Here is a 22,447-nt window from a genome sequence, read left to right as displayed (position 1 = left end):
AAAGAAGGAAAAAATATTTTATTCAACCACGAGGTATACCGAAAAATTGAAGTAAACGGATCGTCCGAATGTTTCTTCACTTTAAAAGATCACAAAGAAAACTTTGATAACAACCCATCTGTACGTCTTTTGAACCCTTCAAAAAATGAGGTAGGAAGAATTACTAAGATAATATTATCTAAAATTAGTTGTGAACTTAAAAGTAAGCTTTATTTAAATCAATGGCAAAGTACAAAAAATGTAATCGATTGGTTTAAAAAAATCGGCAATAAACATTTACACAAGTTTCTAGTTTTTGGTGTAAACGATTTTTATCCGTCAATAAACCAAAACACTTTAAACAATGCTTTGATTTTTGCTGAACATCATGTCATTATAAAAAGCAAAGATAAAACATTAATAAAACATGCAAGAAAATCCCTAATTTTCAATAACGAGACAGCGTGGATCAAAAAAAGAGGAGGATTGTTCGATGTCACAATGGGGGCATTTGATGGTGCTGAAGTGTGCGAGCTAGTGGGAATTTTTTTACTATTTCAAATTTCACAGCATTATAATAAGGAAGATTTCGGATTATATTGTGATGACGGCCTTGCCGTATTTAAAAACAAAAACGGTTAGAAAATGGACAAAATTAAAAAACATATAACAAGTATCTTTAAAAGTAACGATCTACTCATCACCATCCAAGCTAATATAAAAATTGTAAACTATCTTGATGTTACGTTAAATCTAGATAACAACTCATTCCAACCTTACTGCAAACCTGACAACCAACTAAGGTATATCCACACTAACTCTAACCACCCTCCGAGCATAATTAAAGCAATCCCTCGCAATATCGAACAAAGATTATCTTCCATGTCATTAAACAAAACTACTTTCATGAATTCTACTCCACAATATGAAGAAGCTCTTAAAAAATCATGACATAGCCCAAAGCTTATCTACCAACCACAACAAATCCAAGCACAAAAAAAAACATCGCAAACGAAATATAATTTAGTACAACCCTCCGTACAGTGTAAATGTCCAAACAAAAATAGGTAACCTTTTTCTGGCTCTTATAGATTCTCATTTTCCACCAGGCCAGAAGCTTCATAAAATAGTTAATTGAAATTCTATCAAGATTGGTTACAGCTGCATGCCTAACATGAAATCAATATTCAACTCACACAATCATAAAATATTGCACAACAACAAGCAAATAGAAGCCAAGCAATGTAACTGTGTAAATAAATCAATTTGTCCACTAAACAGTGTTTGTTCAAATATATTGTTTACCAAGCTACAATTAATAATGAAGGTAACAAAAAAGTATATTTTGGTATTAGTCACACATCATTTAAATTAAGATACGCTAATCATCTAAAATCCTTTGCTTCAGTTAAATACAGAAACGACACTGAACTTTCAAAGGAAGTATGGAGCTTGAAAGATCAAAACATAAAACCTATCTTAACGTGGAGAATAATTAAACGTTGCAGACCCTATAATCTTACAACAAAAATATGCCACCTCTGTCTCTATGAAAAATATGTAATTTTATCAAATAGTGGAACAAATTTACTTAACAAAAAGAATGAAATTGTATCTCAGTGTCGACATTCAAAGAAATTCTTGCTCTCTTTATTTGACACAGGAGACTAATAAGCTATAGCGGCTTCTTGTTTTGTTTTTACTCAGATTTGTTTATCTCGTCTGAATCCGTTCTACTGTATTTAATTTTAAGTTTTTTAAACGGTTTTTTGACGTTTTTTGTTTGTATTCACGGCTGATGATTGCCTTCGGGCATGAAACTTTAAGTCCCGCTATTTAGTTGTTTTTATTCATTTAATTACATAAAGTATAAATTGCTCTATTATTTGATAATATTGAGCACTGTCATACGAACAAGAGTTTTTGTATTTTACACCGCAATACTAACCTCACTTATAATATATATATATATATATATATATATATATATATATATATATATATATATATATATATATATATTTATATATTGTCTCTCTTCTTATTTTCATGTTGTGTCGTCTTGCCGTTGATATCAAGGTGATTGATTGTGCTATGGAAATTTATTTTATCAAATAAATTTTCATAGCACAATCAATCACCTGGATATCTTAAGTAAGATATAATCTTTTTCTTCTAATGTTTCTATTCTTAAATAATCTATCCTTCCTATGTATAATAAAACTTTTAGACTCTCCATTGTTGTGGCTTTATGTTGAGTTCTTTCAAATTTATCAATTTCAACTTTTCTAAAAGGACTCCACATATTACTGCACCTTATTCAAGATGAGGTTGTAATAATGTTTTATATAAATTTTCCTGATGTTTCGTTTAAGTATTTAAATAAATGTTTGCTTAAACCAAGTTTTTTATTTGCTTTATTTATACCGTTTTTAATGTGAGGTTTCCAGTTTAAGTCATTTCTGATTGAGTTTTTAATAGGATATAATCATTTAGTTTATAATCATGTTTTAGATTATTTTTACCGGTGCATAGTTTTGCTTTTTTTTTCATCAAATTTAATTACTATTCGATTAGTCCATTACATAACCCTGCGGTTTGTAATCCAAGAGTTTGCATGATTTTTGCATGAATGGTTGATTTAAAGTTAATAAACTATTAATATATATAATGATATAATGTAATAAATATTAGCTTTTTAGAGCCTCACCTGTATTTGAGTATGTTATGTCAAAGGCCATACCTATGATGTTTTTGTCGCATTTCTAATCTATGAGTAGATTTTGTTGCAGTAGAGACATTACCATGTTTTAGACCACCTTTTGTGGTTGAAATTGGAAGAGGTGGTACAACAAGAAATTTAGTTCCATTGATTCCAGATACAACAGGTAGACAATCCTGTTAATTTCTGAATAAGATGCTTTCTTATGGACTCTTTTTCCTTCGTTGTTTTGTTTTCATATCTTGGAGATTCCTTATAAAGTTTTATAGTAGAATATAAAGAATATAAAGAGGTTAAAATAAATTTGTAGCTTCCTCATATATACTTATTATACTTATAATATATATATATACATACATATATATATATATATATATATATATATATATATATATATATATATATATATATATATATATATATATATATATATATATATATATATATATATATATATATATATATATATATATATATATGTATATATATATATATATGTATATATATATATATATATATATATATATATATATATATATATATATATATATATATATATATATATATATATATATATGTATATATATATATATATGTATATATATATATATATATATATATATATATATATATATAATTAATTTTTTAGAATCAAATCAGATTTATATAATAAACTTAAAAATAGCTAATTTTATACTTTATTACATTTCATTTTAGGCATCGTCATTGCTTTACGAAAAAGATAAAATTATAGATGATTTAAGTGTTAGGATCCAGGACTTAATGACATCATCCGATGCTTGACTTGATAACATCCTTCAGACTTAAAATAATCTTCTACTACTTGAATTGATGAAAAAAAATTTTGTACTTGAATTAATTTAGCTTCTTGCTCGTGGTTTAATAACAAGTTCTTCTTGCTCATGGCTTAATGAGAAGTTCTGAGTCTTTATGGCTCAGAATCTTCTCATTAAGCCATATTTAATGATAAGTTCTAGCTCATGGTTTAATGACTTTTTCAGTAAACTAATCAGTAAACAGTCATGAATCGGCGACGAATTTACAGCGTAATTTGATGGCTTAAATTGAACAAAGAAGTTATTGAGTTTTATTATATATAATATTTATAAATCAGTATTGAAAATGCATTTTGAGCGATGCTATTCCTATTTCAGTTCTATGTTACAAGACCATTAGGTATTCTAACAGTTTTTTTAATAATAGTAAAAAAAAATTATTGATCTTAATTTACATAGCTAGTTGAGTCTAAACCTTGAGTACTCTGTAATGTATACTTTATAGAAAGTTTTTTTAGACATAAATATTATGGTAAGGCCAAGGTCGCGTGTGTACCATTTTTAAATGTGTTTTAGTGTGTTTTTCTGCTGTCAAAAAAAAAAAAATTTTTAACAAATTTTTTGATCTAAAACACTTGGATTTGGAGTTATCTACAAGCCCATGAATGTTTTGCGCAGTCCAATATGCAAAACACTCATGACTTGTTCCGTGATTATTTTGCGCATAAAACATTTGTCAGCGTAGTTCGTTCCAATACTGTTTAAGTTTGACTAGAAAAACTGTTACACAAGTATTGCTCAGACGCTGTTAAATGACGTCAACTATGATTGTGATTTGCTCAAAAGGATCATAATTGGTGACAAATTCGTACAATCAATAATGAGTATTTTCTTAAAGTTATGCCCGCTAATGAGAAAAAAATGCGAAAATGCGGTGAAGGAGGTTTTCAACTACTTAGGTAATAAAGACTGCATCGCCAGGGGAGCTCATATCCCAAAAAGTGCTTATCAGAATTGCATTAAGGATTGGAAAAAACATTAGCTTAATAATGATATTAATATTATTATAACATTTTGGTTATAATATTATTATAATACTCTAATAATAATAGTATTATAATTGACATTTTGTAATAATATTGTTAGTTATTCTTTATACTGTATCAATAAATTCTAGGAAAAAAATCATTAAAAAATAAATTTGTACCTAGTAAAACTTAAATTTATAAAAACAAAAATAGACTTAGCAATACTGATTGATAACAAATGCACGAAGACTGGGCAAAAAATTTCAAAAAACCAGTATTTTTTTAAGTTAGTGGTACTTGTCTTTTTTGGATTTCTTTGATTAGTAAGTATAATTAACAACCGATTTTACGGGGTTTTTTTAGGAAAAAAACCCTGTTTTTGGTTTTGACAAAACTAAACAAAAAACCGTTTACCAATTGCGGTTTCCACCGGTTGCCAAGCTATAATCAGTACAAATCTATCATCAATCAAAAAAAAATTAAATGATTATAAAATTTATATATTATAAAATTAAAAAGCAGAAAATGAATTAGAGCAGCCGTGAGCGCAGTGGTAGCGCACTTGCGTTAGAAACGTAAGATCCGTTATTCAAACTTCATATCTGGGCAAGTTTTTCGACATCGGTTGGGAAGGAGGCGTGAAACTTTTATTATAATGCTCTTCCGCGGTGCTCTGTGATAAAACCGTAAGGACTTCTTAGGGCACCAAAAAAAAAGTTATTACGTCTTTGATTCTGCTTTAAAGATAGTGGTTATTAAACTGTTTTGGTCTCCCGCATCCTTGTCAGAAAAGTAATTACTTAATGCCCCTTTTTTCTCTATTTTCTATGTAATTATATCTCGTTTTTGTTTAACCAAACGTATAATCCCTAAATCTAAAAATCTCTAGCGATGATAGCAAATTTCCAGTCATCAAATCTAAATTTAAGAAACTTTACAATCTCAATCTAAGATTTACAAAACTAATTTACAAATTTTATATCGATCTTTTTAAAAATTCATTTAGAAACTGCAGCAGTGGTTAGAGCTCTGGTTTAAAACCAAGAGATACGAGGTTCAAAGCCGGCTCTAGCCCAATATGAGACGTTAGTAAGAAAGAAGGAGTGAACTTTTTCTAGTTAAATGCTCTTTTACGGTGCTCTATGACTAAGACCGTATGGACTTCTGAGAGCAATTATTACGAAACTACGAAAAAATAATACTAATATATAAATAAAAATGTTCTAATGTTGAAATGACTTCTATAATAAATATAATGATAATGTGAGCCAACGGTCAAATTATTTTTAAAAAGGAGTTTAATGTCCTTTTTAAAAACAATTTGACCGCGTTGTTTTTTTTTTGTTATTTTTGATTACTCAAGTCAAACTTATATCTAATCTTTTTATCAAAACTTTGCAAAAAAATTGTGATATACTTCTTAACCTTAACAAAAATAAAAACAATTGTAAGGGTATAAAAAAAATTGCTGATTGTATAACAAACAATACTTTTTTCTTTAATATAAAAACAAAATGTTAAAACTATTATTATTTTTTTTGACAGCAGAAAACCTACTAAAACACCTATAACATTTGTACATTCGCACCTGTTGATAGTAGGAGCAACTAATTCTGACAAAAGGGATCTCGTACTTCATCTGCTAGATTGTCGGCCAACTACAAAAATATTTCTTATATGTCTAACTATTGAAAACAATGAAATATGTTTAAATAGTGACGAGGTCTGTAACGAAAGTTTGAAAATTGTGCCAGAACTTAGAATTGAACAATGTTATCAAAAACCATAAAAGGTAAAAAGTGTATTTTTATTATCAATGACTGTATTCGCAAAAATGATTTAGTTTCATGAAGATTGTCTTTAACAAAAATTTGCAATATCAGATTGTCATATAAAATATTGCTTTTAAATTTTAGCTCAAAGGTATGCACGGGTACCCCGAATTGTTCGACCCAGTTCAGCACTATTGGTATATTACCAATAAAAGATCAATCTAGTTTTAAGATTTTCATAGAGGAAGGAGGACAACTTATAGCAGACTAGCAAGTTAAGTTAATTATTAACCATCTTTCTTCTAAAGCTTATGCTGCTGCACAGCAGCGTAAGTTTTTACTTTTTCATGTAAATACAAATGTATTTAGGCAGCTACCTTAATACGTTTTTATTCACATGAAAGAGTTGAAATATTATGTTTTTAACAATAAGTAATTTAATTTTTATCAATGTTTTTACTTTAGCTACCGTTTACATGTATTTGGAGAAAGAAAATTTTAAAATATATTAAACAGTGTAGGATGAAGTCATTTTGAGAAGAGTTTATGGGTGATGAGCTAATAGAAAACAAACCAAAAACGAAGGATAACTCTCAAAGTTTGTATAGGTCAAGGCTAGTAACTTGCATTTCAGAAGGGAGCAGTTTAAAAATTCTCGGAAGAAGGCTGCGCACCAAGAGCACCAATTAAATGACAGTTGATGAAATAATTTAACTATATAGCAAATATACTAGGCGGGTGGGTAAAAGCATTAATACAGGAGTTTCTAAAATAGTGACAATAACGTATACAAAGTTCGTTTTGTTTTCTGCACTTGACTGAAAACCAATTTAGGGGTCAGTGATGTAACATACAACCTAGCAGATCTTATAACTAACTGTCACAGATCAAAAATAGGAATAAACAAAATAATATGAAAAGCTACAACGCCGTCTCCCCTCAAAACAATGTTTTTAATAGAATGCCTACATAGGTTAATTCAGATAATGTAACATTTAAAGGATTACTAAACAAAATAATCCTTACAGGTTTGCTCGAATTCAATGGGATGAAATTATATATTACTTGAGAAGCAAAGAAGTTTTATAGAGATTGCTTAAACCTAATCAAACTTTATGCAAGATAAATTTCAAATTTTTGGCAACATTTAAAAAAAAAAAAACAGCAAATCTTCAGGGTTGGATGGAATTCCCAGTTATATCCTTTTATCTAACAAAAAAGCATTACAAAACCTTCGTTTTGCGTAGTAAATCGATCTTTAAATTTAGAAATAATTCCTGATGTACTTAAATATGCAAGAGTTAATTTATAAATATAATGATTGCGCCGACTTTTTTAACTATAAACCCATATCGGTACTTTCTGTTTTCTCAAAAATCTACGAACGTGTAGTTTATAATAGAATCTTTGATTTCTTTACAAAAAATAGATTTTTTAATCCAAAGCAATTCTGATTTCAGAGAAACATTCAACTGAATATGCCATTATTGAACTAATCAACCAAAATACTAATGGGTTTAAAAATCAAAAGTTTACTCTTGGAATATTCACAGATTTAACCAAGGTTTTTAACACAGTTGATCTTTTTTTATTCTCTTAAAAAAGCTAAAGCGTTACGGGGGTACGCAATAAATTACATCTTTGGATAAAAAATCTAATAAATGGAAAGCATTATGTTCAAAACAAGAAATCCGAAATACTGAATATTCTGTATGGAGTTCTCAAAGAAGATATATGAAGTTATTTTATCTTTTTAAGATGTTTATGCACGATATTTTATTTAAGTACGTTTTTATGCTCGCCCTTTCTTTACTAGACATAATGCAGTTAAATGATTGTAAAAGAAATGTTACCACCGATTAAAAAGCTATAAAATAAAAAATATTCGTCAGAATTTCACAAATGAGACCTTGTTTTGTTTGTCAGAAAAACGGCTGCCAGAAAAACTCTTTTTTTTTAAGTTTATCTTTAGCCTTAGTTACGTAATTAAATACCGTTTTTGACCAAGCTAGGTCACGTTTACTAAAAATATCATAATCCGCACAGCAGGTGACTGGTACTGAGAGGGCTAGTTGTTACTGATTTTTTATGGCATTTTTTACGATATTTGTGTTTGTTTGTATTAATTGTTTGTATTAAATCTATTGTGTTAATTTTTATTTGTTTACTTTACTGTATGCAAACAACTATAAATAAAGTTTAAAATAAATAAGTATAAACAACTGGGCTTAACGTTTAATATAAATAAAACCTACATGACCGGGGCTAAAAGAAGACAATATTTGCCTTATCACTACGCTCTGACGTGCTTTCATCAGCAAGCTTGGACTGTTATTTTAAATTGTTAAATTGTTTAGTAAGATGATTGGACATCCTACTAAACAAATTTAACAAAAAACTATTATTTAAAAAACTATCAATAAGTCTAGGGAGCCTTTATTTGAAGATGCCTATATAGACCCACATTACCCCACGTAGTAGGGTAATGTGGGTCTACATAAAATATTGGTAGTTCTGGTTTAAAATACTGCTGCTTATGAAAAATCTGACATACATTCTATATACACGCACCTTTTTTATAGTATATATACAAGGTTTTATTTTAAAAAGTCGTTTTAAGTTATTTTTATTGAAAAAGAAAGTGCATACATACACAGCACAACGATAAAAATTAAAAACTCGGTCAAATAAAAGTAAAAAAATGATGATTTAAAACAGAAATCATGTTTTAATAAAGTGTTTTACAAAAAATAACTACTTTTTTGATCATTGCACTTTTATGGTAACATTCGTGCTATTTTGGGCACTACTTAGATCTTTTTGGGTATTTCTTTGATACTTTAGTAAAGGTAATAGTTTTTTTTGTACATTTTTTTTAATTTGGTTTTTTTCCTCTCTGACTTTTTGTTCCTCAAGTAACTGTTTGACTTTCTCATTTGTAAGGAGTTCTCCACATTTTGCTTGTACTCTTCCTTTTTTGTTTTTGTTGTTCAATTATTGCTGCTGTTTCTGGAGATACATTAGGACATATGATTGACCTTAAAGCTAATTGCATAGCTGATCTTGGTGTTTTATATTCTTGGAGATTTAGGGCTATAACGTTCAGGTGATTGATTGAGAAAGTCAATACCTGTTATTCTTCTTTCCATCTTGTCTTTACTTAATGGTGAGATACCTGTACCACAAAATCCTGCTATAGTATTTGCTGGAGAGAGTCTCTGACACAATTGTTTCAATAATCCTGTCAAAGCTGTCATATCGATATTTTTGTGTTGTGTTTCTCTTGCAAACGGCTTTAAAATTTTTCTCCACTCATTCTTTAATGGTCCAAAAGACAGCTACATCTAACGGTTGTAATGCGTGTGAGCAATTTGGTGGAAGACAAATAGTTTGGATATGGTTGTCCATGGCCGCTTTTATAGTACCATATGTTAAATGACTGCCATGACCGTCATAAAGCAGGAGTATTGATTTTTGATCTTGGTCAACAAATGGTGTGAAGTGCTCGACAAACCTTAACAAAGAATGTATTTACTTCTATTGAATTACTTGCACGTCTTCAAGAGCAACAAAGGCTGTTCAGTGTAAATAAATTAATAAAAAAAGGGAAAGAAAAAAAAAGTTAAAATAAAAAAAATGAAAATTATAAAATTCAAGTAAAATACCAGTTTTCAAATAGAAAGTATTGCATCCATCCACTTGCTGTTGCCCCAAAAGCACATCCTGGTGGTCCATTTTCTACCCATTTAGAATACAAATAGCCTTCTCCTTTAAAAACAACAAATGGTGGAAGATATCTTCCATCTGCAGACACACAGAACAGCACAGAGTACATAGCTTTACCAGAAGAACCAGCCAGTTAATAAGCATCTTTGCTTTTTTGGATGTACAAATACTCTCTTCGTTAAGTGATTTGTGGAAAGCCCAGTCTCGTCAAGATTGTATATACTACTTGGTACAATGTTATTATTATGAATCACATCAGATAAAGTAGTAAAAAATTTATCTACAACTTCATGTGTTAAACTTTTAGCTCTTGAAAATGTAAGTATTTCAGGTTTGCGTAATCGAAGTTTATCAACATGACACTTCTTAAAAGAAATTTTCCAATCTTTTCCAGGAATTCCATTTTTAAAAGGAGTTTTCATCCTCATGGTTGTGCAAAATTGAGCAACTAAATTACAAATGTCAAGAGAATCTAATGGAAGACCATATCTTTGACAATACTGCGCTGCAGCTACAATCATAGTTTCATCATTATCATTCAGCACATTTTTTCGACCTTCACGTTTGTTTGCATTAAATTCTTGTTTTATTCTTCGTCTAAATGTTTTTTTAAGAACAGAACATTCTTTAGCAGCACGATAAATAGTATTTTTTTCTCACATTATAACATAATTGCTCTTTCCAAACTATCAGCATTGTACTTGGGTTTTATTTTTTTATTGTAACATCTTGGCATTTTTAAAATACTTTCTAAAGTGGTATTTATAAAAAATCTGTTAAACTTTTAGTGAAATAAGTTAGCATAAATCATAACATATCACCAAAATAATATTTTAACACCATATAGGTCTTATACAATATTTTATTTGACCAAGATATTGCTTCATACAAATAAATACACATGTTTCTTAGTATAAACTTCAAAGATATAAACTTCAAACATAAGTGTTTAATAGTTCTAAAGAATTATTAACACAAAAATAGTTGGGTCTAATGAAACTTATAGGTTTATGTTACTAACAACAACTTTGATAATATAATTACATATCATAATATTTTACATACATAGACCCACTTTACCCCTACTGACTATATTTAAAATTTTAAACAAACCATGTGCGTTAGCGTCTTACAGGTATACTATCCTTAAAATATAGTAACTTTTCTTTCAAAATAATCATTTTTCATACGCTTATGCCTTATTTGAATAGGGTAAAGCGGGGTAATAAGATCAGAGGGGCAATAAGAACTTTTTGAGCAAAGCTAATACTAAATTCCTTTATGCTATTAATGTAAATAATAATTTCCTGATGAGTTTTTCATGATATATATTTACTTACTACGTAAGCAAGTAGTTTAAATCATTTCTTGGACTAACAACTAATTTTTTACCATGATTAATTTGGTTTTCAATATCGACGTTTTTTACGGCAGTTTTTAATTTTGTTCGAAGTTTATGAAAAACTTTTCCAATATCGCGGTCCTCCTCAGTTTTTAATTAAAAAGTCCATAACAAGTTGTTTGCTTTTATTTTTCTTGAAAGTGAAGTGCTATCTAAGTTTAGTAAGTCCTTTTTTAAAGTTACACATTCTACTAAAGTAATATTTAGACATAAAAATAATACTTTAAATGTCATTTTTAATTTAGTAAAAATAATTGAGTCATTGAGCCGTCCAATCAATGTTTTGACATTTTAAACATATACCTTTAAAATTACCTTGCACACAATTTTTTTTTGTTATACTAGCCAGGTAAGACTTCTTTGAGATTTTATTTATTTGTTTACTTAGAGTATAAAACTTTTATTTTAAAACAAGTAGGTCTTAATGCCCTCCCTGACTAGTAAAAAATGGCAAAACTCTCTAATAAATTTAAATCAGCTATAAATTTCATACTATTTAGATAAAAATTATAACTAAAATTAAAAGTACCTTTTTAATATAAAAATAAATTTTGTAAATGTATTTTTGAAAATAAAAGTTTTTATTTTTTATTTTTAGAATGGTTCGAACATACAAAAAGTTGAAGCAGGGAAGAAGGAAATCCTACTCAAATAGCCGGGAAATGATAGATGCCTGCAGTTCTGTTTTGAATAAAGAAATGTCAATAAACCAGGCATCCAAACATTTTAGGTGTGACAGGACAGTTCTTTCGAAAAGAGTAAACGGTGAGCTATCAGTCGACTCTCATCCAGGACGAAAAACAGTTTTGACCCCACAGCAAGAAAAAGAGCTGTCAGAATGTCTTATTTTAATGGCTGATTGGGGATGGGGTTTTGCTAGAGGTAAAGTAAAAGATCTAATACAAGATTTTCTTAAAACAAACAGTGTTAATTCACCATTTATAGATTTTTGACCAAGTAAAGACTGGTTGCATGCCTTCTTGCAAAGAAATCCCAAAATTACGCCAAGAAAAACTGAACATTTTAGCGATTCGAGAAGCCATGCTGAAAATTCTGAGACCATCAAAATTTGGTTTGATCTAGTCAAAAAAACATTAAAAAATGCAGGAATTAATAACCTTCCCAGTCAAATATTCAATTCTGATGAATCAGGGTTCATTACTGACCCAAAGGAGCAAATTGTATTAGCAAAACGAGGTGCTTCTCGAGTGTCGAAAAGCATTGATGGATCAGGCTGGGAGCAAATTACTGTCAACTGTGCATGCTCTGCTAGTGAGCATGTATTGCCACCATATATTATCTACAAAAGGCCAAATTTGTATATGAACTGGGTTAAAGGTGGCCCTGATGGAGCTGTTTATTCTACTAGATGGATGGAGTGCCCTCATTTTTTAGAATGGTTTCAAAGAATATTTCTAATATATACAAAGAATCTTGCAAACCGCCCACGTGTTCTTATATTTGATGGTCATATTTCTCATATTTGCTCCCCACTTATTGATTTGGCAAAAAAAAATAATGTTGTTCTCCTACGCATTCCTGCTCATCTCACCCATCTTCTTCAACCTTCAGACACATCAGTTTTTCGACCTGTAAAAAGTAAATGGCAAAGTTTGCTTATAAAATATGCAAGAACACATAATGGACTAGTATCCAAGAAACATTTTCCAGGGCTACTACTTACCCTTTTTCAGAGTTCCTTTACTATGGAACAAGTCAAAAGTAGTTTTAAGGGAAATGGCATTTTCCCTCTTAACAAAGATGCTATTAACACACGTTTATTTAATCAGTGTTTTCAGTCACCAGTAAAGAAACCTATATTCTTCACTAATCATCTCACAAAATCATGTTCAATGCCTAATCTTCAAAGCATTTGTGTTAACGATGCTCCCATTTTAACATCAATATCATCTGCTTCATCATTACCAATTTCTACATCGACTTCCTCTATCAAAGATTTTTCTTTCAAAAAATTACAGTCTAAATGTGCAGAAACCTCTCTTTATGGAAGATCTGCACGGGTTAAAAGGTTTTGCTATGGTGAAAGTTTAACATCAGAAGCATGTTTAAAACGAACAAGAGAAGATGCTTCAAAAAAACAATAAAAAAAAAATTAAATAAAAAAAATAAAAATGATAATGATGATAACAGCAACATTGTATGTCCTGAATGTGGGGGCTGTGGAGATAAAGGTGATCTGTGGGTGTGCTGCGATGTTTGTGACATTTGGTATTACGTAAAATGCACTATGATAACTGAATTAGATGATGTTAAAGTCATGGAGTGGAAGTGTAGTAATTGTTCTAAGCTTTTGTAAAAATATAATCTTAAAAATTATTATTTTTAATTGACTACTTTTTAATTATTTGTTTTCACACAGTTTTATGATCATTTTAAGTTCGTCAACAGGTTTTTAATTTTATTTAAGTATTCTAAAAATATGATCAAGTAAAGTATACAACCCCCTCATTTTAGGGAAGGTGAAATCTTACATTATTGTAAACATGATTTAAACATAAGTTTATTTGATCAAATTAAAAAACCTGCTGATAAATTTAAATATTTTATAAGATAGCGAAAAAAAAAATTATTAGCTCAATGCCAAAATTTTGAGATATATCAGTTCCCAGCCTCAAATTACCACAATATTATACGTTAAGGATAGAAACTTAAGATAAATTACAAATAAGTTAAAAAAAGAAATGATTATGTAATTATTTTACGGAAAAGACAAGATATAGGATAATGGTCTCTATAAGTTTGCATATTTTGACGATATATGAAATAAAAAATAATTAAGTTTATTTCATTCGTTTTTGACTCAAAAGTTAACCATAATGTTTCAAATAGTTTTACTAAAGATTTTATAAAGTAACACTATGTTTTTGTTATTATTAAGAAAATAAAGTTACTAACGAGTAAAATTTTTTGCTACTGGATCACTAAAGAGCACATATCAAGGGGAAGGGGGTCAAGACTTTGTAGTAATAGGGGGAGGAGGGGGGAGGGGAAGGCATGTTTTTTAGATTTGGTGGATCCTGACTATCTATGAAGGAGGGAGGGGGGGTGGGTTAATTTTCAGGTTTGATGATTTTTAAGCAGGCAAGTCCATAATTTGTTTTGCTGATTTTAAATAGCCTCTTTAATTTACTCACGTAATTTAAAAAAAGTGCTGTGTTAATATAAAAGTTTACAAAAAAAAAAAAATTGCAAATGTCTAAGGGAGCGATTGCCTCCCCCTTCCTATGGATCCACCTTGGCATCAATCCGTGGTTAGTCACCACACACCACTAATTGGATTTGAAATTTATTTTATTTATGTAATGAACAGCTATAGACAATAGATTTAACTTTGTATAAATTATATCGTCTATAAAGGATTACTTCAATAGTCAAGTTATAAAGTATACCTGTATTACTTATAATTTTTTGATTGGCATATTTATTAATAACTTCTTGAATACTGATTTTTAGACCACATTTTTTATACAAATATAAATTAGAATTAGTTAAATTGTTCCTACGATAAATAATTTTTTTTTGAAAAACCTTTTTTTCTCCCCGAACAATTATATAGGCCCTTTTATATAGGCCCAAAAGCTCACCTTTCGGTGTTACAATAATTGGGGTTTTTTTTATTATCATACATTTGTGTTTACTTAAACAAAGTTTTAGCTTTATAGTATTTTATCCCTGGTCGAAATTCTACTGTACCGTATTCTACCGTATACCGTACGAAAGGTTTTGGAATAAATGGAGGTAGAAGTGATAAATAGGTGTGTTATGACATATTTGATATTTTATATAATGTTGAAGGCACTTTAATTACAAAAAAGGACAATATTTAAGTTATCAAATACAATTTTAACGATTGCGCTAAGTCTTGGTAAAAATATATACATTCAATATACTTGGTCTTATTGCCCCCCTTTTTTTATTTTTTGCGATTTTTTTTTATAACTTCTTACCAGTCTGGCACTATACAAAACTTTTTTTTTTCCGTATAAAATGCTATACCTCGTATACAAATATGTTGTCTGTCACTAGGAAAAAAAATGTTCGTGAACTTCACAATATTCATTTTTTATAATAGAAAAATCTGAATGTATATGAAAAAAGTGGTCTTAATCCCTCCTTTGCCCTATATTTTCTCTGAAGTTTAAAAACGGAGAAAAAATGACTTTCTTTATGTATCTAGCATTTTAGCTAAAAAAGTGCCGTTTCTAACAGCATAGCTAGGTTATATTTTAAAATTAATAAGCCTAATATGTTATAACAACGTGGTAAAAGTTACAACTTTATACCTAAAGCCATTATCAATATAACAGATAAATATGAGTAAGACTCAGATTACCCCGTAGACCTACATTACCCCACCCCACCCTAATAAAAAGAAAATCGTAAAAAAAGATAAAAAATAATAATAATAATTACACCTAAAAACTAAAAATAAGTTAATAGGATAATTTAACGAAAGTTTAAATTAAAGACCAGTTAATATGATAGTTGTTGAAAAAGAAAAAAAATTAAAAAAAAAAAAAAGAATCTTAAAAAGAATTTCATTCATTAACATCGTTAAGAAGTTTTTGTTTGAATAGAGAAAGTGAAAAACAATTTTTCAGCTGGTTATCTAACAAAGTGTTACATAATGTAGGACCTCTGATGGCAATAGAAAATTTAGTAACCAAATAGTGGATTTTAGGTTGCTCATAATTGTAATTTGAAAATTATGTAGGGATTAATTTTATTAAAAAGTGCATTAAATATTATTGGAGTTATTTTATTATGAAATTTGTACATAAATATAAGAATTTGATGAAGGTTTAACTGAAAAACATTAAGTATGTGATGATTTTTAAATAGTTCTTTAAAATGTGTGAAACGACCTGCACCTGAAATAATTCTGACAGCGTGTTTTTATCTACTAAGCAATTTTTTAACTTTACTTACATTAGAGCTGCACCATGCAATATTTGCATAGTTAATATAACAATGTATGAGGGAGAAATATAGGATTTTTAAGCAGTTTTGGTTTAATAATTGCTTAGCTTTGTATGGAATGCCATTTTTTGAAATTTTTTGAAACTTTATCTTTTAACGTTCTTATGTGAAGTTTTGTGAAAAAAACTCTCCATGTCAAGTTTTCGTCAAGTCTAAAAACTTTAATGATGACTCTCTAATTATTTTAGAGTTGCAAAATATAAAAATCAGGAAGTTTTAATGGAATATTTTCTTTATCGTGAATTCAATGAAAAAAAGTAAACTTAGTTTTATTTTGATTTAAGGACAATTTGTTTGCCTTAAACCATTCCACTAGATTTAAAAATTCCTTGTTTACTATTTTAAATAAAAGGTTCACATCTTCATTAGAATAAAATAAATCAATAAAATAAATTTGTATCATCTGCAAATAAAACTGAACTTAAAATGTTTGAAAACTTATGGAATTCGTTTACATAAATAAGAAATAAAAGTGGACCCAGAATTAAGCCTTGGGGAACACTGCAAGTATTGTTTTCTATTGCTTAGATAACTTTTGAGCCATTCTAAATATGTGCTTTTAATTCGATAACTTTCAAGCTTTTTTATAAGAATGCTGTGGTCTTCTGTATCAAAGGCTTTCCTAAGATCTATAAAAACTCCGAGGATAATTTTACTTTCGTCAAATGCTTTAAATATATTGTGAACAACATTTATAATGGCATGGTCAGCTGAATACCCTGGCTGAAATCCAAACTGTTTATTATATAGAATACTATTTATATTTAGAAAAGTTGAAATTTGGTTATACATAATTGGCTCTAAGATTTTCGAGAAGCTAGGAAGATTTGAAATTGGTCTGTAATTTTCAGAATTAGAAATGTCTCCTGATTTGAAAATAGGTATGACTGTCTCTTGCTTTAGTTTATAAGAAAGATTATTTTTATTAATTGTTGATAGGTTGCGTTTTTTTAGAGTTACTGTTTTAGAATCCCCTTTGGATGTGACATTTAAAAGATTTATTTTAATGTATTTTAATGTAAATACCTGTCTCAAATGACGTTTCTATATAAGTATTAATAAAAATATTATCGATTGCAGTTGCAAGTAAATGTATTTATATATATACAGGGATCGAAATAGGTGCGAGACATTGTCACCCCTTGGACCATTCTTGAGACCTGATAGAAGAGGGCAACAAATCATTGTTTGTTTTTTCGGTAAAAATGAACAATGGTTGGTTGCCCCTTTAAAACAATTCTCAAAAACAATCCGAGTAGATACAATGACCAACATTTATTCGACCCCTGTGTGTGTGTGTGTATATATATATATATATATATATATATATATATATATATATATATATATATATATATATATATATATATATATATATATATATATATATATATATATATATATATATATATATATATATATTTATATATATATATATATATATATATATATATATATATATATATATATATATATATATATATATATATATATATATATATATATATATATATATATATATACAGTATCGGACAAATCGAGTGCCACCAAATAATGCTAATTTAGTTTCTTAATATAAAAGCGGTGCATTTTTTCAATTTAGAGAAATAACTATGTAACTGTTGAGAGACAAAGTTCTTCAAGTTTTATTCATCACAAAGTTCATTATTTGTACACCAAAATAATTAAATTAATCAAAAGTATTAAAAAAAGTTGATTTCCTTCTGGACAAAACAAGTGCAACTCGACAAAATGTTGACCAAGCTGTATTTCGCTATCAATATTTCGTGGCGAATCCTTTGTTGTCGATCACAGCCTTGCATCTTCGAGGCATAGGTTCAATCAGGTGATCAATGAAACTTTGTGGAATCGCTGCTCAGGCCTTTTGGATTTGTTCAAACAGTTGATCCTTATTACAAACACCTTCACGATTAATTCTGCGATTGACGATCTCCCACAGCTTCTTGATAGGGTTGAGATCCGGAGATTGAGGCGGCCAATCCATCACTGATAGGTGGTTGTCTTGAAACCATTGCTTGACTACTTTTGCAGTGTGTTTAGGATCGTTGTCTTGCTGAAAAACCCATTTTATTGGCATATTCCATTCAGCATGAGGTAACATAACATCTTTCAGGGTATTTTTATACATGAAACGGTCCATTATTCCATCGTTTCGATGTATTGGACCTAGACCGTTAGCAGAAAAACACCCCCAAACCATTACATTGCCTCCGCCATGCTTCACGGTCTTATGGCAGTAACGTAATTCGAGGCGTTTTCCGGCCGGTCGACGTACACGGCAAATGCCATCGCTCCCAATGATGTTGAACTTCGATTTATCACTGAACAGGACAGTTCGCCATTTCTGCACATTCCAGTCAATATGAAACGTAGCAAACAGGAGTCTTTTCTTCTGGTTTTTTAGTGAAATCAGCGGTTTCTTTGCATAGCGTCGAGAAAACAATCCGGCTTCAACAGCACGTCGTCTGATTGTTCGGTCCGATACAGGCAGCTCTAATTGATTTTGTATCTCAACTGATGATATCCAGGGATCCTTCTTGACGGATCTGAAGATCATAGAATCCCCATAGAAGTGGTGGAACGCGGTCTTCCACCTTTGTTATCTGCCGCCAACTTCCCCGTAGAACAATATTTGGAACATAGTCTTGATATGGTCCATTTTTCCACGCGATATTTATCACAAATAATTTTTTGTGACATTCCACTTACGTAATCGCCAGTAACTTTCTTTCTTAGTTCCAATCCAAGACTGTCGGGAGCCATTTTTGCACTTGAAGTCATAAAAATAAATAACCAGGCTTCTCAAGGCTTACCGTGTTACAATTACCTTGTGATGATACAATAATGCTCTGTGGAACACAACGTCTTGGTTGGATGTGGAATGTATTGATGTAATGAAACACTTGTTGTATTTCACTTCTTGTATTGATGTTCTTCAATAAAACACTTTGATAAAACTCACTTCTTGATAATACTGACTGATTGACTTCCACATACTGACTGAATTACATGTCGATTTACATGTCTCTTATATAGTAAAATGAACCTGTGTGAATCTGTTCTGGAAGATTCTAGATGCTTCTTTTCGATGCTTCTGGAAGCTTCTGGATGCGTCTGGATGCTTCTGAATGTTTCTAGATACTTCTGGATGCTACTGGATGCTTCCAGATGCTTCTTCTGGAAACTTCTGGAAGCTTCTGCATGCTTCCGGAAACTTCTGGATACTTCCTTTAATTATTAAAAAACTTCCGTGACGTTGACACGGACCAGACTCAAGAAATTGAAACAAACCAAAAAAGTTGCACTTGTTTTGTCCCCTGCAAAATGGCACTTGTCAACGAAATTCTGCCTGTGTGCTGTCACCTGTCAGCTGATTGCTCATGTCATGGCATGCTATGACTCCAGACTCCTGAACTGTTTGCTGTGGTAGTATAATTCGTTTCGTTTTTAAGACATGTAAAATTAAGAACACTTTTTAGCATTGTTCGATGTTTGTTGCAAATGTTTTGTCTAATACTATATATATATATATATATATATATATATATATATATATATATATATATATATATATATATATATATATATATATATATATATATATATATATATATATATATATAAATATATATATATATATATATATATATATTTATATATATATATATATATATATATATATATATATATATATATATATATATATATATATATATATATATATATATATATATATATATATATATATATATATATATATATATATATAGGCCCAGATTTACCCCATTTGGGGCCCAAGGCAGATTCAAATTTTGGGGCCCCTAAAATGATATATTAATCCTTTATTCAAGAATCAAGAATGTACTTTTAAAAGCAACTTCAAATATTGACACTCAATCAAATTTAAAAAAAGGACTTCGGTATGTGAGAATATGTTTTATTTTCAAATTTTACATTAACTTTTTTCTACATTTTTCCTTAGCAAATTCTTCAATCAATTCGTCGAAATCAATTTTTTTCATCAAATCTACGTTACTTGATAGCAATGAAAAACTATTCAATGTATTTTGTATCATAGTTGATCTTAAATAATTTTTCGTAACTTTGAAAAACTTTGTTCTTCAGAGCAGTTAGTGAGCATCAAACATAAATAGATTCTTAAAATTGTTTCGGAATTTGGAAACACAATTTCCTTTTTTTTTTCTTTAATAATTTTATATAATGATAAATTACTTATAGGTAAATCTTCCCTTTTGCAGGTTAACTTAATATAATTATGTAAATGAATTAGTTCATTATACAAAGCTTCATCAATGTCTTCACTGTATTGCTCCTAAATTTTTTGGACGTTAGTTTTTAATTCCTCATGTGATATGTTTAAATTTGTCAAAAAATCCAAATAGCGCGAAAATATCCTGATAAGTTTTATCTCGTTCTTTTAAGTTTACACTGAGTATTTTCAAAATTTTCTCAAATATATTTGTTTGAAATGCTTCTTTATGAGTCAATTTGGTTTGTGGTGTTTGAGATTCATCTGGAAATCTTTTGTTTGTTCGTTGCCTTTTGATTGTGTAGTCGGTGTCTGGAAGCAACTTTTTCGCTTCTGCTTCAATGACATTATAATTGCCAACGTAATTTATCAAAAAAATCACCAAGAGATGAGTATAAATTCGAACAAGTGTCTGTGGTAATTTTTGAATCTTGTACACATTTTGAAACTAAGTTTATTCGACTCAGGACGGTGTTCCAAAAAACTGTTTGTAATGCAAATTCAAATTTATCCATCTTTCCAATCAGATTATGTGCCTCCGCTCTCAAATTCGAGTCAAAACTTAAATCTTCCGCGATATATTGTATTCACAGAGTCTGCACGAGCACTCCATCGGGTTTTAGACAAAGATTTAACAGACCTATCCGAAAATTTCTCTAGAACAGCCCATCGTTTGGCTGATGACTAAAAACACCAGATGAACCCACTAAATTCAATGAATGTCCAGCACACGGCAAAAATGTGGCCAACCTATTGATATTCAAAATTTTCGTCTTCATACCTTTATATTTTCCAGACATGTTTGGCGCGTTGTCATATGATTGTGATCTCAAGTTGGATATGTCCAAGCTGAGAGTTGAATCCAAAAAATTGATGGTTACTTCAGCTAATTTCTCACCCGAGTGATCCTCAACTTGCACAAAATTGATAAATCTTTCAATTGGTTCAAATGTTGTATCATCAACATATCTCAAGATAATACAAAGCTGATCTTTGTGAGTAATGTCTGGTGTAGAATCGACGGATAAACCAAACTGTTTTGAATTTTTTACTTCGTTGCAAATCGACTGTAAAACTTTCCTGGCCATCAGTGCAACGAGTTCGTCACAAACAGTCTTTGACAAATAATTTTTTTTTCCACATCCAACATTTCCAACATTTTCCACATGTTCAGATAGAAAAGGGTCAAACTTCGAAATAAGCTCCAGTAATCCTATAAAGTTGCCATTGGATTCTTTACCGAAACTTTCGTTGGATCCTCTGAAAGCCAAGTTTTTTTCTATTAAAGTACAAATCACTGCTACTACTCGTTTCAAAACTTGTCGCCAGTAATTTCGTTCCTTTCTGATTTCAGAATCCAGCTGAACTTTTACACTATAATTTTTTTTAACGCTCTAAGTACTTCATCAAAGCTTCTCTATGTTCGGGTAAATTCTCATGACTTTTTAACGATGAAAACGAATTCTTCCAGCCTCTAAATCCATGCGTTGCTAGGGCGAACTGAGAAACTCTAAACAGCTTGTACACAAAGCAAAACATACTACCTTGCGATGGTGAATATATTAACCATTCTCGTTTAAATCCTTCACCATTGGCTTTTTTGCTAGTGAAAAGATTTTTTCAGCAAAAGCGATCGTTTTCTGTATACGACGTTTTTGAAGCCAAAAATGTGTCATTTATATTCAGGTAAGACAGACAGACTTCAGGCCTCTTTTGAATCCATAATTCA

General features: G+C 29.7%; 1 protein-coding gene across 2 annotated transcripts in view; it reads left to right on the top strand.

Annotated features, from left to right (window-relative positions):
- The window catches only part of LOC100201352 (uncharacterized), a 71,148-nt gene extending 67,567 nt beyond the window's left edge, over positions 1-3,581 (top strand). For both annotated transcript variants that reach the window (XM_065807172.1, XM_065807171.1), the window contains one exon: positions 3,419-3,581. In XM_065807172.1, the coding sequence (XP_065663244.1) occupies positions 3,419-3,505 (87 nt within the window). In that variant the 3' untranslated portion in view covers positions 3,506-3,581. The remainder of the gene's footprint in view (positions 1-3,418) is intronic.
- The last annotated feature ends 18,866 nt before the right edge of the window (positions 3,582-22,447 follow it).

The sequence above is a fragment of the Hydra vulgaris genome, chromosome 10 (genome assembly GCF_038396675.1).
Source record: "Hydra vulgaris chromosome 10, alternate assembly HydraT2T_AEP".
Taxonomy (NCBI): Eukaryota; Metazoa; Cnidaria; class Hydrozoa; order Anthoathecata; family Hydridae; genus Hydra; species Hydra vulgaris.
The sequence above is the reverse complement of the archived record's forward strand: the minus strand, read 5'-3'. Positions and strand labels throughout refer to the sequence as shown.